At 39.2% G+C, this 17,217-nt stretch overlaps 1 protein-coding gene across 1 annotated transcript; it reads left to right on the top strand.

The window, feature by feature from the left end:
- Positions 1 to 5,539: 5,539 nt before the first annotated feature.
- On the top strand, positions 5,540 to 16,081 carry parn (poly(A)-specific ribonuclease (deadenylation nuclease)). The gene is made up of 26 exons (XM_028604085.1): positions 5,540 to 5,646; positions 5,902 to 5,979; positions 6,069 to 6,148; positions 6,255 to 6,322; positions 6,922 to 7,003; positions 7,220 to 7,280; positions 8,036 to 8,201; positions 8,969 to 9,031; positions 9,129 to 9,167; positions 9,241 to 9,283; positions 9,367 to 9,447; positions 9,594 to 9,650; positions 9,880 to 9,957; positions 11,819 to 11,862; positions 11,954 to 11,996; positions 12,253 to 12,328; positions 12,419 to 12,529; positions 12,621 to 12,690; positions 12,792 to 12,847; positions 14,043 to 14,129; positions 14,221 to 14,295; positions 14,386 to 14,560; positions 14,685 to 14,809; positions 15,320 to 15,374; positions 15,459 to 15,601; positions 15,955 to 16,081. Exons 1-26 carry the CDS (start codon positions 5,628 to 5,630, stop codon positions 15,999 to 16,001), a joined length of 2,022 nt encoding a protein of 673 aa, XP_028459886.1. The 5' UTR covers positions 5,540 to 5,627; the 3' UTR covers positions 16,002 to 16,081.
- Positions 16,082 to 17,217: the final 1,136 nt, after the last annotated feature.

Below are 17,217 nucleotides of genomic sequence, written 5' to 3'. Positions count from 1 at the left end.
TATCTCTTTTCTACTAAAAGCTGTGTTTTTGCAACTGTTCAATTGTGTTACAGAAAATCAAACCAGACAGCAGAGGGATCCAGGCTTGATAATGGTAGGTATTTTAAATCTGTACCTAGTTGAACGACATATAACGGTATTATTTGCTGTTTCTCCAAAGTGTGGATGAGATTGACTCAGCTATACAGCCTGACGGAGTTAAATTTACAGAAATAACTAATCTTGGCATATTTGTTTCACTTACTTAAAGAACAATAACTGCTCAGAGCAACTGCTACCACAACTTTAGTAGATTGAAAGTGATGTTGGTGGAATAGATATGTCATTCACTACTGATTAGGTTAGGGTAGACAGAAAATGGCTAACATGAACACAATGTCAGACTGAATAATAAAGTGAAATAAAATGGCAATATAGTTTGATCATCAGTCTACAAACATGGTACATATTCCTAAAAGTGTATTTGAGTTTAATAAAAATGACCACAAACTAATTTGACAAACACTACAAACCTGTGGCCAATTTAAGTAATAGCCCAGCATAGCAGGACAGGTTGGATATAGGACTCCAGGCAAAATATAATGACACTGCCATGTGTAGCCTGATGAGTACACTGAACTTGATTGACCCTTGTGACAGGTAAATCACTACATACACACTGCACACAGCTCATCTTTGCCCCAAGGCCATAGTGGGTTAATTTGGCTGTGAGTTAGGTTAATCAATCTTGGCAGCTGTAAAACACACACCATATTACATATACAGGTACCACTTATACAACACTTACCGCTACCTTAATTCTTATATGTCAGTGTGTGTGTGTGTGTGTGTGTGTGTGTGTGTGTGGTAGCAGTTGACGTCCGGGTGGGGGACCTTTGTTCACATCATTCCTCATCAGTCTCTCTCACTCCTCTCATTTCCTGTCATCACTCCACTGTCGCTGTCCATTGAAAACAATACTGATGTGCCCATATGTACAGGGTTTGCTGTAATCATTCCTGCTGTCCATTCTGGCTGCAAAGAGATCCCTTCCTAAAGCAAATTTATGAAGGAAATGATGAAGGAAAAAATCCACAGTCCTCGTTCTGTGTAAAACATGATGTTTCCACAGACAGTGTTTCCTTGCTGAGCTGCAGCAGACAGATACTAACACAAATAGGAAATGTTGCGCTGAAAATAATGTATGTTGCGCTGAAAATAATGTAACTCAGGAACATTTATCAGACTCAGACTGCTGAAACGTCACCATAGCTTTAGGTCCATTTTCAAAGTCACTTTTACACAAACTAAGGACTGTGGATTCTGTCTCCCATTACTTACATTGAAATCGTTTTGCAGCCAGCGAGGACGGCATGATTACAGCAACCAAAAATCTGAAGTATTCAGATCTTTCACTTGAAGGTGTAGTAGGTAAGACTTATGAAACTAACTTTCTGTCATATTTGCTGAAAGTGACCCTATGTTCCAGTAGAACTACATGAAGCAGGTCATTTCAAAAAAAAAAATACGGCTCCTCTGGCACCACCTACAGCCTGTAGTGCGATTTGCAAAAATCCACTGCTCCCTGTTCAGATGCACCAATCAGGGCCAGGGGGGTGTCTAACTGCATGTCAATCAAAGTCCTGAATCTTCACAATCCTACCTACAGCACCTTTAAGTAAAAGTGTAAAGGGTAGACATACTCTGTTACAAGTAAAAGTCCTGCATTCAAATTCTTACCTAAGTAAAAGTACAAAAGTACTAGCATTAAAATATATACTATTTAAAGTACCAAAAGTAAAAGTACAGATTATGTACTGTGGCTCATTTCAGAATAACATTTATTATATTATTGGATTACAATTATTGACGCAGTCATGTGTTCATTACTTTAATGTAGCAGCTGGTAAATGTGGAGCTAATTTTAATTACTTTACATACTGCTGGGTACTTACTTACTTACTTACTTACTTATATACTTACTTACTTAGGCCTTTGTATTCCCTAAGGAACATAGGATATCAATGAAAGTCATCCATCCTCTCCAGTCTTGTGCCTTTCAATCCAGTTGCTGCCATGACAGCATGACATACTACTCGGTAGCTTACCCTAAAATGATACATCATAATATCTTAGTTGTGACACATAGTTAATAATGTTTTATGTTCTTATTCTGTTAAGTAATTAGTAAAGCTTCAAAATCATTGTAATGGAGTAAAACGTACAGTATGCCTCCGAAGTGTAGTCAATTAGAAGTATAAAATAGCATAAAATGAAAATACCCAAGTTAAGTACAAGTATCTAAAAAATGTACTAAATACTTAGTTATGTTCCACCACTGCCAAACCCCATTTCAATGCACATATGAGCTTGTCAGTTTTAACATCAAAACATATTAACCTATCATAAAATGCCCCCAAATTGTGTTTTTAAAAAGATTCAAAGTTGTCGCAATATAACAAATTGCACTGCTCAACAAAGGAGCAAAAGTCATTTAGAGAATTTGATTTCCTGAGATTAGTGGATACTTGGAGTCGAGCAAGAGTTAGCGTCTCATCTCGGACTTACTCGCCAGAACAGTGCACAGATGTCTGATGGTGAAAAGAGTGGGGAAAACCTTTTAAGGAATATGTTTTCACAGAAATTATAAAATCATTCAAGTTTAGCTCAGTTGTTTGAGAGGGCATTTCTGTCCACATGTATTACAGAGCTTAAAACCACAAGCTAGATAAAGTTGAGTGAATATGTCTGCAGTTTCTTAGCAATACGTCACAGATTCTGCTGTAGAGTGTGTGGGTTGAAAAACCACAATAGCAGTAAATCTGAAATGACACCTTAAAGGTCATTCAAAAATAAAGGCTTCCTACGAATCAATTGTGATTCAAGTGCCCTCTGTTGAAGTTCAACGCACACACACACACACACACACACACACACACACACACACACACACACAGACACACACACTCACATGCTCCCTCCCACTCTCATTTCCACTCATCAACCTTTAATTAAATCTGTTTATTTAGCCCTGTCATTTATCACTTATGTAAGCATTTGTCACCATGTTGTGCTCTGCTGTAATCTATTATTTCTATGTCACTCATATCTTTGTCATCCTGATGTTTTTTTTTCTTCTTGTTCTTCAGTGTGAGGCTTTTTTAAGATGATTTTGATCTCAGTTGCAGATTTTGTAATTAAATTCTCCTCTGCTTGTTGTCATCTTAAAAAATAATAAGAGGGAGTGTATAGCCTGTCTACATCCAAGCCCACAAGCTAGTAAAACTAATATAATAATAGTAATAAAGACAAAAAAAAAGGCACACCAAATGCAGCTTGTTGCATGCATAGACAACATATTTGACATGCAGTAAGATAATAGATTTCTGTTGTGTGTTTAAATGCTTTTCATCTGTAGGCTAAGACTTCGTGGCCTATTACATATTTGTAAAATACCGTTAAAAAAAAACATAATACTACAAAATTACACCCTGGAGAAAACATTAGGCATAACAGCTGAAGCATTCTCCTGTTTTCCTTCATTAAAGAAAAGAAAAACCTTCTGTTTGACTTTTCGAAATGTCATCTTTGCATTTTAATGGAGGGAATATCTCATCCCTGCTTTCACCGCAAAGACACTTTCTTATTAGAAATACTTTTTTATGTTCATTTTAGACTACAAAATGTGGATAATAATCACACAAACTGCTCTGCCTCTTAGAAAGTCAGTGGGAGCTTTATCACCTGCCTGACTTCAAAGACACCACCTTAAATCACATCAGGATTGTAAACTTATGCAACCATGATCCGGTTAGAGCCGCAAATCCTGCTCACAAGCAAGGCAGATTTTGTTGCATATACTTTCCTAGCCTACATTATATTGTGACAGACTGTGCAACATCCAGTCCTTGTTTCCTTGCTTTCATGTCACGTCTGATGTTTCCAGCCCCCTTTGATCCTGAAGAATATGAAAGTAGAGACCCTAAATGAATGCGTTATTTTGTGCACACTTACTCTAGATTACCCCTTGTCACCAAAAGTTAAAGTTAAAATCTATGCATGAGGTCACAGTATAGTGCATTTTGAGAGCATTTTGCTTCCCTAATTCGATGTAGACTTAACTAATAAAGCATGGCATAAGATTCTCCAGGTTCTCCATAGGTTCTCCAGGCAGTGCCCTTGATCAAGGCACTGGCTCAGATCTGGAGTTGGTCCCCGGGCGCTGTCATTGGCTGCCCACTGCTCCCTTGAGGGATGGGTTAAATGCAGAGAATGAATTTCGCTACATGTATGTGTATGTGACAAATAAAGTACCTTTACCTTTACCTTTTAAGAAGAGAGAGACAGTTAAGATAGACTACATAAGGTACAATTTCGATATCCTTGTACTTTATTTGAGTATTTGTATTCTTCTATTCTATACTTCTGCTCCACTACAAGGGAAATACGTACTTTTATTCCATTAGGCTACATTTGACACTTATAGTTACTTTTTAAACACGTGATATGATTTGATATGATGCAGTAGGCCTACATACTACTAAATTAAACTACCCAATAGTATACAATATGTAAAATTGGCTCCACATTGATGAACTGCAACATCAAAATGCTCTTTAATGTTAAAATTTGTGTTATATTTGATCAGAATATGTTTCTTGACCAACATATCAAATCACTAACTCGCACATGTTTCTTTCAACTGAGAAGCATTGCTAAACTTAGAGCCGTGGTTTTGCAATGTGAACTTGAGATGATCATCCATGGTTTTATATCATCCCAGCGTTACTGCAACTCCGTTTTCACCTGTCTCAGCAAGGCGCCCCAGGACCGTCTATAACTGGTCCAGAACTCTGCTGCAAGGCTGTTGACTAGGTCCAGCAGGATGTCGCACATCACTCCTGTGTTATCCATTACATTGGCTTCCGATCAAGTTCAGGATCCAATTTAAAGTTCTTGTTCTTACATATACCATTGCATGGTCAAGCACCTCTGCAGGTCAGAACCATCTCTGACCTGCTCCATCCGTACACTAACAGGTCACTCAGGTCCCACGCACTTGTTTGAAAATTAAAGGTGACCGTTCCTTTGAAGTGGTAGCTCCGACTCTGTTGAACGCCCTTCCTATTAACTTACGTTCTGATGCTTTTAGAAAGCAGCTGAAGACACACTTGTTTCAAATCGCTTTTGTCTCATGTTTGTAATTTTGGTTTTTTAGTGTTTTAATTTTTTTTTTTTTGGTATTGTATTTGTTTTTGCTTGTTTATTTTCTGTTTTGGATCCTACTGTATTTTAACAAATGTCTTTTGTGAGAAGCACTTTGTGACTATATCTTTAAAAGGTGCTATATCAAATAAAAATTATTATTATTATAAAAGTAAATGTAACAATTTTAAGTGAGACATTCTATGATGATTACTCAATTTCCCCTCTTATATCTCTGTAACTTCGCAGCCAACACATAATATAATAAATTACCTCCTCATATATTTAATATAAGCGAGGCCATTTAAAATATTAAAACACCAAATAGGCGTGTACAAAAACACCGTCTTCTGGCCCCGGAAGTGTTTGTAAAACGGTTAAAAAGCCAGTTGACGTAGGCTAGCTAACGTTAGCTGTCAGCCGGGTTCAGTCATTGTGCAGGGATGGAGGTGACACGCCAAAGTAAGTAGCCAGGCACATTTCACTCGCTTGAGTTTTATCTCGCTATATACATTGTGATAATGTACAACCGAGTAGAGACCTAATATATATATATAAAACGGACGAAACTCTTTAATTCCTCAGCTCTTTGTGCTGTTAGCTAGTTAGCTATGTAGCTGCAAGGCTGCGGGTTTCTGTGCTCCGCTGCAGGCTAGCACGCTTTCCTCATCACGGTAACATACCTACGGACGTTAATGCTCTTTCCCGGTTTTGCAGATTATAAAGACAGTTTAAACACGGTGTACAGCGCGATAGAGGAGGCTGACTTCCTTGCCATCGATGGAGAATTTTCAGGTAACGTGTAAAGAGTTGTAGCAGAAATTGAGATTTAAATAGCCACGCTGTGTTGAAGAATTATGACATGTGTTATGTGTTTTTTTTAGGGATAAGCGACGGTCCTAATGTCAGTGCACTCACCAACGGACTGGACACACCGGAGGAGCGATACACGAAGCTTAAAAAGGTTAGTTGATGAAATGCACACTACACACCTCTAATGCATCCTGCTTTCCCTCCGTAGTCCAGTAGTGTACTGTGTATCTCATTTAAACTCCCTTTCTGTCCACCAGCACTCAATGGACTTTCTGCTGTTCCAGTTCGGATTATGTACATTCACGTACGACCAGACAAAGTCAAAGTGAGTGATATCTGCTTCATAAACGGAGAACTTCTGACATTGATATTTGGGACACATTTTAAACACTATCTCCAAAAGCACCCCCAACACTGTCATAAAATACTTAATTGTCATCCATCTATATACAGAAACAGTATAGGTTTTTTCTGTTAACGTTTTTTTTTTTTTTTTTCAACACTTTCAAGAAATGTATGGTTTAGTGCAAGATGTGCAAAAAGGTTGAGGGACAGTGCAGTACATAAAAGAATGAAATTATTTCCCTGGTAATCTGCTCATATTAAAATGGCTTCTTTTATTACATCAAGAAAAGTGTAACATTTTGAGATGTGTGATTTCACACTGCTAAATCCCAAGTACTCTGTACCATCTCCTGAATTCAAGCAAAACTGGATTACAAGATGAGCAACAATGCTGGGGCCCCAACAGCTAGTTTAACTAATAATAAAAAAAGCTTGGCACTAACTTTGAAAAAGTGGTTGCCAGGCTAGGATGCTACCATTTGAAATGTGACTTGCACCCAGGTTATTGTAAAACTCCCAGCAGCTGGAATTATTTCACTAATCCTCATTGTTCTGTTTCCTGTATTCCCATCTCTGCAGGTATATCACAAAGTCTTTTAATTTTTATGTATTCCCGAAACCGTTCAACAGGACATCCCCCGACTTAAAGTTCATCTGTCAAGTAAGTCAGTGTTGCTACTTGTGTTCATTGGCTTGCTTCACTGTGAACTGAGATGAATGAGTTTTAATAGTGACCGTGACTTGGATGGTTTAAAAATGATTGTTCCTGAAAATAACCGGTCAGCTGTAAAAAAAAAAAAAAAAAAATAAAGACACGCCTGTTGGCTTTTTGCTTGAAAGTAGTTAAAATGGTAGATCGCCTTTTTGTCCTTTCCAGAGTTCCAGTATCGACTTCCTGGCCAGTCAGGGATTTGACTTCAACAAGGTGTTCTGTCATGGTGAGTACACCGCAGCACCGCATATGAAACTTCTTTTATAAATGAAAAGTTGGTAGTGAATGCTTGGTGAATTTCTTTAATTATTTGATGTATTTAATACTGTAGTTAAATTATGCATAGTTCTTTTAAGATGTTAAGACAACACTAAACACCTGAGAAGTTTTACTAATTTTGTTAAACTGCACTGTGTTTTTGGTATAGAAAAAAACTTTGAGTTCAGAACAGAAACATTCATATTGGCACCAGTATCTATAAGTTATGAACATTATCTAGCTTCAGTGTTAGGTTGGGAAAAGCTGTAATCCTCTGTCATACTGGAACAGCTGGCTGTGGGCCACTTGCTCTTTACTCAGACTTGTGATACTGTTCCTTTTTTGTGTTGGCCTGGGTCCAGACGATCAAAACAAAATCACAATTTGGTCTGAATTATTAGGCTAGTTTTGGTGACTTTAATATTCTGGCGGTCAATCTTTGTTTTTGAATGATGTGGCCTCTGCTGTAGGTAGAGGGTTATGCTGTTTACTTTCACCCCTCCAAAAATGTAACCACACATAAAATATAATGCAGGTTTAGCGGAGCCTGCGGAAGATATCTTTTTTTTTTTTTTTTTTTTTTCTCTCAATGATTCAAGAAAACATCTTATAACTAATCCTCAACAAATTGCTTTCTCGTCTTGCAGTAGCCTTTGCGGTTGTCTAGGACAGTTGATGTGTAGAGCCGTCAAAGTAAAATTGTGACTTGTCTGGTTTTCAAAGGAATCCCATATCTAAACCAAGACGAGGAAGCCCAGCTGAGGGAGCAGACAGAGGAGAGGAGAAATCAACATGCTAACGGTGTAGGGACACCATCCTACAGCTCCCCCTCCTCCAAAGGCACTGCACACGTACCGGAGGAGCATAAAGACTACATCAACAGGGTGATGTAAGTGTTGCAGTACATATGGAGTACTTTGTGTAAAACATGTACATTTAAAGGCGGTAAGTTGCTCTTGTTTCAGACCATGATTCATAGCTGTGGATTCTGACAGGGTTGTGTATGAGGGTTGCGATGGAAGTTGTGCATGGTGGTAGCAGCTTAGTTCTTTCACACTAATATGAGGCAGCTGAGGTGGCTTGCCCCCTGTTTACCTTTCGTTGGAGGAATATTTGACATGGCCAACTGGAAGGAGACCCCATCATTGACCCGGGACCCACTAGGAGTCACATGGGAAGGGACCGTACTTCTCTGTTACAGGGTTTCCAGCAGTGTATTGCAAGTTTATCGGGCATAAGCATTGGATTTTTTTTTTTAAGTGTTTTTATACAAGTAGCTTTAAGGAATAACTCGGTGCATAACGTTAACCTGTGTGTGTGTGTGAGAGACAGAATGAAGTTGGCAGTAATGTTATAGCTCTAACAGGGCAGTGTGTCTGTACAGTTTAGATAAATAAATGCAGCAACTACTCAAGACCCAAATGAACTTCCAGTGTCTTGCTTGCCACCTGCTGATTAAGGTGAAGGCGGTTAGCGACCGCTTCAGCCCAGGCTCACTGGTGGTCTGACCTTAAGGTGGATTAGCTATTCTCATTTAGTTGTTTTTGGAATAACTGGACTAATCTGAGGGATTTAAGGGCAAGACACAGCTTTTACACAATCATGTTAGCATCTGCCCCTTATGTGTTTTGATCATCTCTCCTGTTTTCCCCACAGAGAGAAGGTTGAGGCTCTCTTCGCTAACTCGGAGAAGACTTTGGACTTGGACCCATGTACTGGGTAAACTAGCTCTTTTATCAGAATACCACACCTATGCTCAATTTGTATCAATCAAATTGTTTTATTAACTCTACTTATATTTATATTGCCTTACCAGGTTTCAGAGAAAGCTGATATACCAGACACTGAACTGGAAGTGAGTGTCACTCAACACTTTTGCATTTATTTTTGTGTTGAATTGAAGATTAAGATTGGTCTTGTTTTCCCAGGTTTCCCAAGGGGCTTCATGTGGAAACTGTGGAAACAGAAAAGGTAAGAAGTTTTCTTTCAACCAGTTTTGCCAGTTTTTGTGTGGAACATGTAAGATGGTGATTGTAATTTCTGTATGTGTGCAGAAAGAGCGATACATCCAGGTCAGCAAAGTGGATGATGAGGAGAGGAAGAGGAGGGAACAACAGAAACAAGAGAGAGAGCAGGTGAGTTTGGGGTTCAGGATGGACACTGAATTAAAGTGTTAGTTGCATTCTTGTCCTAATTGAATGTAGGAAAACAATGGGATGCACTAGTTTTTTAAATTCCATCTAATATTCCTACTCACCCCACACTTCTTTATCTCCAACAGGAGGAGCTAAATGATGCTGTGGGCTTCTCCAGGGTCATCCACGCCATCTCTAAATCTGTGAGTTGACTCTCTTGACTCATTTTTCTGGTCAAACTGTAAATCTGCTCCAAATTTTGAATTGCACTATAATCCTAATAATTGTATTTTAAATTGGAAATTAGCAATTAGAATAAATTACTCTTGTTTCATCATATTATCACGGGACCGTAACTCTCTGTTAATTCACTTTTTTCTTTAAATATTTTGGTGAAAATCTGACTTGTACCCTATTTCATCTGACACACAGGCTAAACTTGTGGTTGGTCACAACATGCTGTTGGATGTGATGCACACCATCCACCAGTTCTACTGCCCTCTGCCAGAGGTAAACACTTGTTGGGTGTCTTAAAGGTGCTCTAAGCGATGTCACTCCTTTCTTAGGCTATTTTCTTTTTTTTTTTTTTTTTTTTTTTGTGTCACATACAGCAAACCTCTCCTCACTATCCGCGAGCTGCTGGTCCCTTGAACAGACTGTAAAAAAAATAAAATAAAAACACTGTCTCTGTAGACAGCCTAGGGTCCACACACGCCAACAAAAACAAAGTGGTCCAACCTGGGTCCTGTTTCACAAAAGCAGAATTTAAACATCCAGGATAACCGATAAAGCGAGGCTTGATTTAGTCTAATCTGTGCATCACGCCTTGGTGCGTTTCACGAAGGCCAAGCCAGGCTGAGGAAGAGTGTCTAGGTCGAGCCAGGCTGAACTAATTCAGATAGATGCGTGTCCACGGCTTCCCTCAAAAGACCGCGAGGTCGATCACAGATTTACGGATTCCAAAATGGAGAATATGCATTGTTCATACTTCATACAGAGTGAGCAGCAGTTTCCCATGGAAGTATGATGACGTGAAACATTTTATTTGTATAAAAAGAATTAACAGTTGTACTCTTTGCCTTAAAAGTGAGCAGAAGATAATGTTCCTCAGAAAATTTACCATGAAAATCAATTTTCTACAACGCTAGAATATGGTGTCTCTCTCTCTCTCTCACATATTTTCTAAGTCATTAACTTCCACTGCTCGCTTTTAATGCAAAGTGTACAACTGTTCATTTTTGACAGTGACTCATTGAATGGTTTCAGTTAAGAGCAGTAGTTCATAAATGTATATTTTTAGACTATCATTCAGTCTGTCTGCTATATAGCTATATTCTCTACCACGCTTTTACGCCTCGCGTTTTTAAAGTCCTTTTTTATAGAGGACGAGTTTCCTTCTCTACATATTATATGCCTTGCTCCCTCGTGTATATATGAACATAGAAAATAAAGACACTAAAGAAATTGGACTCACATAATGCACATGGAAGAGGAACAAACATGATCCTTATTGTTAAAGAATAAAAAAATGAATCGACGAAAATAAATCAAGGTGCATTGATCAACTATAGAAATGTACAGCATTGTATGTATTGCCCTTGGTAACGGACTTCATTTAAAACATATTTGAAATTTGATCAGCCTTTTCTAATTATCTCAACAACTGCCATAATATATTAAACTTCTAACAATATGAACAGCAGTCTTCATACAGCAATATAATAGTAATAATGTCCCATGAATAATTATAAAAATAATGGTCACAACTTTAAATGATAACCATACTTAAATGAACAGCAATATGCACCTGTTGTATTTTAATCCAGGCTGATAACAAGGTGAAACCACTGCTGAGTGATCAGAAAAGGCTCCAGGATTAAATAAATCCTGGCTGTTAGCCTGGTCGGGAGCAGGCTAGCTGCACAGAATAAATCTCTATGGTGATTTATGTGCCTCTGCTTTTGTGAAACAGAGTCGAGGCTTAATTCATCCAGGATAACTGGGATATCCAGCTTAATCCCTTATCTTGGTTTTGTGAAACAGGCCCCAGGACCATGCAAACATATACAAACCATGTTGCAGTGTTCAGCCAGTAACGTACAAGAAGGATTTGGGGGGGGGGGGGGTGTTAGTGCGCTGAAGCACAGAAGGGAGGGAACGGGATGAGGAGGGGGAGGGAGGAGCGAGCTAGTCTGTTTTGTTTGAAAATACTTTGACCGTCAACAAGAAGTAACATCACCCAACATCGCTTATGCTCCATACTTAAAGGGTGCTTTGCTTTTTTTTTTTTTTTTTTGGCTTCATGACATGGCAGTTTATTGCTAAGTAATGTGATTTTATGAATTATTTGTGCCAATGCTCTTTTCTTCAGGATCTTCAAGACTTTAAAGAGGTCACAATGTGTGTCTTCCCAAGGTAATACTCCTCTGCTTTGCTAAAGTTGTTTACTTGTCTTCACAACAGTGCTATTTAACATTTAATATATTGGTTATCTATTTGCTTGCAGAATTCTGGACACAAAGTTGATGGCTTCCACTCAGCCCTTTAAGGTATATGATCTCCTTCAGTGCTGTAGAATACCAGTGGCACCATGTGTTTCGGTGTTAGATATTTTAGGACATGCATGCCTACCTACCTACCCTTTTTTCGAGGTTGAAACAGGTTGGGCCTTTTTGAGAAGAGAACCCCAAAAGCAGCAGAATCTTTGCTCAAGTGGCATCACTGGTCAGAGCACCAAGCAAACAAGTGGCTCTAGAACCTCCCAAAGTTGTATTTAAGATTTTTCATTAGATTTTTGTGTTTCAGGAGCTGATCACTAACACGTCTCTGGCAGAGTTGGAGAAACAGCTGAAGGAGAGCCCCTTCAAGTCACCACAAGTTGGTGAGTAAATACGCTAATATTCGTCTGAACCATTCTCAACCTACAAAATCATGCCGGCACCTTCTTTCTAATTTGTACTGTTCCCGTCAGAAACGGCAGAGGGGTTCCCCGGTTATGACACAGCCCAGGGACAGCTCCACGAGGCCGGGTACGATGCCTACATCACTGGCCTCTGTTTCATCTCAATGGCCAACTACCTGGGTAACTCATAGCACACTAATCCTGTTTGCAAATAAAATGAAATTTGTCTAAATACATGTTTGACTTGGTCTGCCCAACGCTCTCTTTACAGGCTCTTTCTTGACTCCACCCAAAGCGTACATCTCTGCTCACTCCAAACTAATTGAGCCTTTCTTCAACAAGTAAGAGATGCACTTAAATGGACTCTTATTTGTGGCTTTCTTTCATTAACTGCTAAAAATCTTTAAACAATAAATGAAATGCTTCTTTTTCTGTTCTCAAGGCTTTTCCTGATGAGGATAATAGATATTCCCTACCTCAACATCACAGGACCAGATTGTGAGTATGATCATGTAGCACAGCAGGGGTATATGTCAGGATTGTTGCATTGACTAAATGCATGGCATTGTTGCCAAATTTAAAGGTGCAATATGTAATACTGATAGCTAGTGTTTAAAAAAAGTTACTGCAGTACAAATTCAAAATACTGGAGTCGTCTCCCCCAACCCCTCCTCCCCAGACTCGAAGTTCACAGAGGTTGCCAGGCTGAGACCGCAGCATCCACAACAATGTTGCTAGACGCTGGTCTCACATAGTCGGACATTACTCCACAGCTCAGCGGAGTAGCTAACGTTAGATGCTGGCTATATTGACCGTCATAAAAGTCCCTTGTAAATGTGATAAATTAGCCTGAAGCTAATGCTTACCTGTTCTGCGTAATGCGTCCTTTTGGGCTCTAAGCTGTGTCCATATTTCACATGCATCTCCGATATTTACCAGGGGTTGTTACGTCTTTGGTCACGCAACTGTTAGAAACATGCAGTTTTTTTTTTTTTTTGTTAGGTCAGGTAGAATCTTTCTCCGTTTATCCCATTCGTTTGCTACTTTCATGGCTGTACTAACGTTGGAGCTGTAGCGTGCTGGGTTTACGTTTTTACAGCTATATCTGGCAACCCGGCCTGGCTGTCAAACTGGGCCGTTGATACCAAAACACAAATAGAAATTCCGTCACGGTACGGAAATTTCAAAAGGAGAAAATACTGGCGTTGGCATGGTTGTCAGAAAAGATAGTATTTCAACTTGGCAGGTTTCCTTAATATTTGATGATGCATTGGGGTCATTTTTGGATCGATTACATTAAATATATTACATATTGGACGTGTTTTTTTTTTTTTTTTGTGTGAAAACATGATGCACATTGGCAGTAACGTGCAAAGAAACATTAAAGCAGTGAAAAAGAGCAGTAAACATGGATGTAAACTGCACACTTTTAAAATGGTTTTGAAAACCTGCTTTGAAATGTTATAAATGGACATTAGGTAATTTCTGACCATGAGGGGGCAGGACAATAGTCACAGGTCATACTAATTAATATAGCTGTATAAATATTTTAGCCTGGCACAGCTTTAAACCAGCCACTTGTTAAACTTTTTTGCTTTTGATTTTCTTATAATTCAGCTTTAAATTGGAACTATCACTGCTTCTCCACCTCACCTGTTGCGGTTTTCCCCGCTCATCCCTTCTGTTCCTACAGTGCAACCTAAAAGAGACCATGTCCTGTATGTCACCTTCCCAAAAGAATGGAAGACTAGTGACCTCTACCAGCTCTTTAGTGCCTTCGGTGAGACGTGATTTTTGCCTGATAATTCTGCTTTCACACGGGTATGACTCATTGTTTTATCACTCACTTTCCACTTCCATTATCCACTCAGGAAACATCCAGGTTTCCTGGATAGACGACACGTCAGCATTTGTGTCCCTAAGTCAGACGGACCAGGTACAGATAGGTGAGCTTGACACCCTAGATGGAACACCGCAGGACAGACGGGACCAAAAAGGTTGATGCGATCTGTTAACCTCTTCGTCTCATCACGCAGCTATGAACACCAGCCGCTACGCAGAGAGTTACAGGATCCAGACGTATGCGGAGTACATCCAGGGTAGGCAGCAGGACAAGGAGAAGCTCAACCAGACTCCCAAATCATGGGGAGAGGACTGCTGGATGAAACCTCCCTACACCTCTGCTACTTGCGCTGGTTTTGGATATGCCAGGTACACCTGTACTGATGAGCTGCATTTTCAACCTAACATTCAGTGTATTTACCTCTCTCCTTGGGAGTTTCTGCAGGTATGCACAATTTCTATTCCTATTGATGCATGTATCTTTTTGGTGTAGGGGTTTGAGGAAACGCAGCATCAGTCCCGCTCAGGGGGAGCAGGGGGCCAGAGACGCTCAAATTACAGACGGCTGGAGTCAGTCATACCCGGATAGCACAGGCAGCAAGAAGATGAAAACTGATGGTGTGTATGAATGCATGCATGCAGAAGTACTTTCCTGCTGTGGTAACATACAGCAGGTTTCCCCCCCAACAAAAAAATGCAAATTATGCCTGTATCTTTTTTTTTTTTTTTTTTTTTTTTTTTTTTTTGACAAGAATTTTGCAACATTGAATAACGCTAACAATTGTTAGAAAATACATTTACAATATTTGCATCATTTATGCAGTACATTTTGGTGGATTAATTTGTAGCTCCTTTGTCATAAAGTCTTTATTATTGCAATTCTTCCACTAAGACTTTTTGTAGTCTCAAGATATGTCAATTTTCTATTATGAGTCAAATACTAGCCATTGGGCCTGTGTAATTTTCCTGTCTTGGTTTTGAAGTTGCCTGGCCAGCACAAGCCTTGGGATGCTTGGTGTTACACATTGAGCCCCCCCCCCTTAACTTTACTTAAGTAAAAGTGTGTATATATGCTGCATAAATGGGTCTAATTGAGGATCTTATGCACCGCTTGTCATGGTTTCCTAGACAAAAGTGGACTAGCTATCGAGAGCAAGACCTCAGAAGGATGGCTAAAGACTGCGTGAGTAAAATGGAGGTGATCATTTATGCTGCCACTGTTATTCTGCTGTGATTCAAGTGTCTTAACGGTTGCTGTGCCCTGCAGAGATGCATCAGATTCAGCGGGGTCCAGTCCAGTCCCTGATGAGGAGGAGCGAAGTCCTGAAGGCAATGATGCTGAGGGGACGGTCACCTGGCAACAAGTCCATGGGAAGAGAGGTCAAAAGAACAAGAAAAAGAAGTCCAAAGGTATGTTTGTCAGTGAATCAGCTTGAGACAGTTGAAACGGTTAATAAGAGGTTGATGTCAAAGAAATCCTAAATAAGACGTGGAATTTGGTGTGAACATGGTTTAAAAACAAACGAAAATAAAAAATAGAAACTTTTTTTTTTTTTTCTCCCTATAATGTCCAAGAACTTGTGTCCAAGGCATTTCTAAGTAGCGCAACCTATCCTGAAAATAAGCTAATACATGTAGACTGTATAAAAGGGTTAAATAGCTTAAATGTACGAATTGTGAAGATTTCAGAATAACTTTCAAAATCAAGGTCCTGTGGGTGTTCTTGTTCTCATCTTTACATGTCTGTCCCTCCTCTTGTACAGGGGCTAAATCTACAACGTCGCTGTTTGAGGTCCCGGAAGTCTGGTAGCGAGAGGCGAGGAGTGGAGAAGCCACTATGTCACCATGAGCTCCTGCGCTGAGTCTCTTCACTTGCACATCACTAGGAGTGGTGCACGCCCTAAATTAATTTGTTCACTCAACAGCTGTGGATACAGTGTCCAGTGCTACCAGCCAAGCTTACTTGACTGGACTATTGAAAGAGCGAACACAAGCCATAACGACAGCTGCCATATTTTGATCTTTTAGCAAAGGGGCGAGCAACTCTTCTGGGTAAACGCACATTCTTTACTAGACTCTTAAAATCTAAACTCAAAGAAATGTTCATTTATTCTGTGAGACTGGAATCTGCCACCACAGCCATGCTGTCAATTTGAAATCCTTCATTTTTAACGACACCGGTACCTCCAATCAGTCTTATATTTTGTGAGTTGTGTGAGAGTTTGTGCATGTGAGGGAGAGGTTAATTTTCTCCGGTCTCTGTATCCCTGTGAAGCCCTTTCATAAACCGTGAGATAAAATGCCACCGGACAGGTCCTGTAGTTTACAATGTCTGGGTTATTTAGTATTTTATCCATTTTTTTTAAATGTAAGTTCTGTCATCTTCCCCAGTTTTATCAAAACATATATAAGCTTATCACTGATGTGACGTTTATTATTGGTGGCATTTGATCCTTCACGAGAGGTGCTTGTGTTCTTTTTGTACAGAATTGTTTTTCTTTACCCGTTTAATGTTTTGTCACTGTCCAACCTGCAACAATGTAAAAGTATGTTCTAATGCAAAAGGTGTAAACGTTAAGACGTATACATTTTTGTATAACAAAGTTTAAAAACACTTATTTCCTTGGAAAGGAAAAAAAATTAAAGAATTGTTTCTTAGTATTTCTGTTTTCTGTCTTTTCTGTTTCAAAACTAAATCAATCACAGCACTGTACATGTCACCTTAGTGTACAACTGTTCCTGTAAATACATCCATGTGTTACACACCTCAATTATGTACACTCAATAGTGAGAATTTACATGACTACAGTAAAAAAAATATTTTATTTCAATAATACTTATTTGTAGAGCAATTTTCTGACTAAGTGTAGTGTAGTGTATGTAGTCTAACGTAACCCAATAAAACCAGGGCAAATGGACAATACAATAAGACAGCATGAATAACTTAAGTAAAAACAGACCATTAAGAATAAAAATTAAATTGGTTAAAGGAAATAAGGTGACATTAATTAAACCCCACATTAAAT

This window comes from Perca flavescens, chromosome 2, assembly GCF_004354835.1.
Source record: "Perca flavescens isolate YP-PL-M2 chromosome 2, PFLA_1.0, whole genome shotgun sequence".
Classification (NCBI taxonomy): domain Eukaryota; kingdom Metazoa; phylum Chordata; class Actinopteri; order Perciformes; family Percidae; genus Perca; species Perca flavescens.
This window is presented reverse-complemented; position numbering and strand designations above follow the sequence as displayed.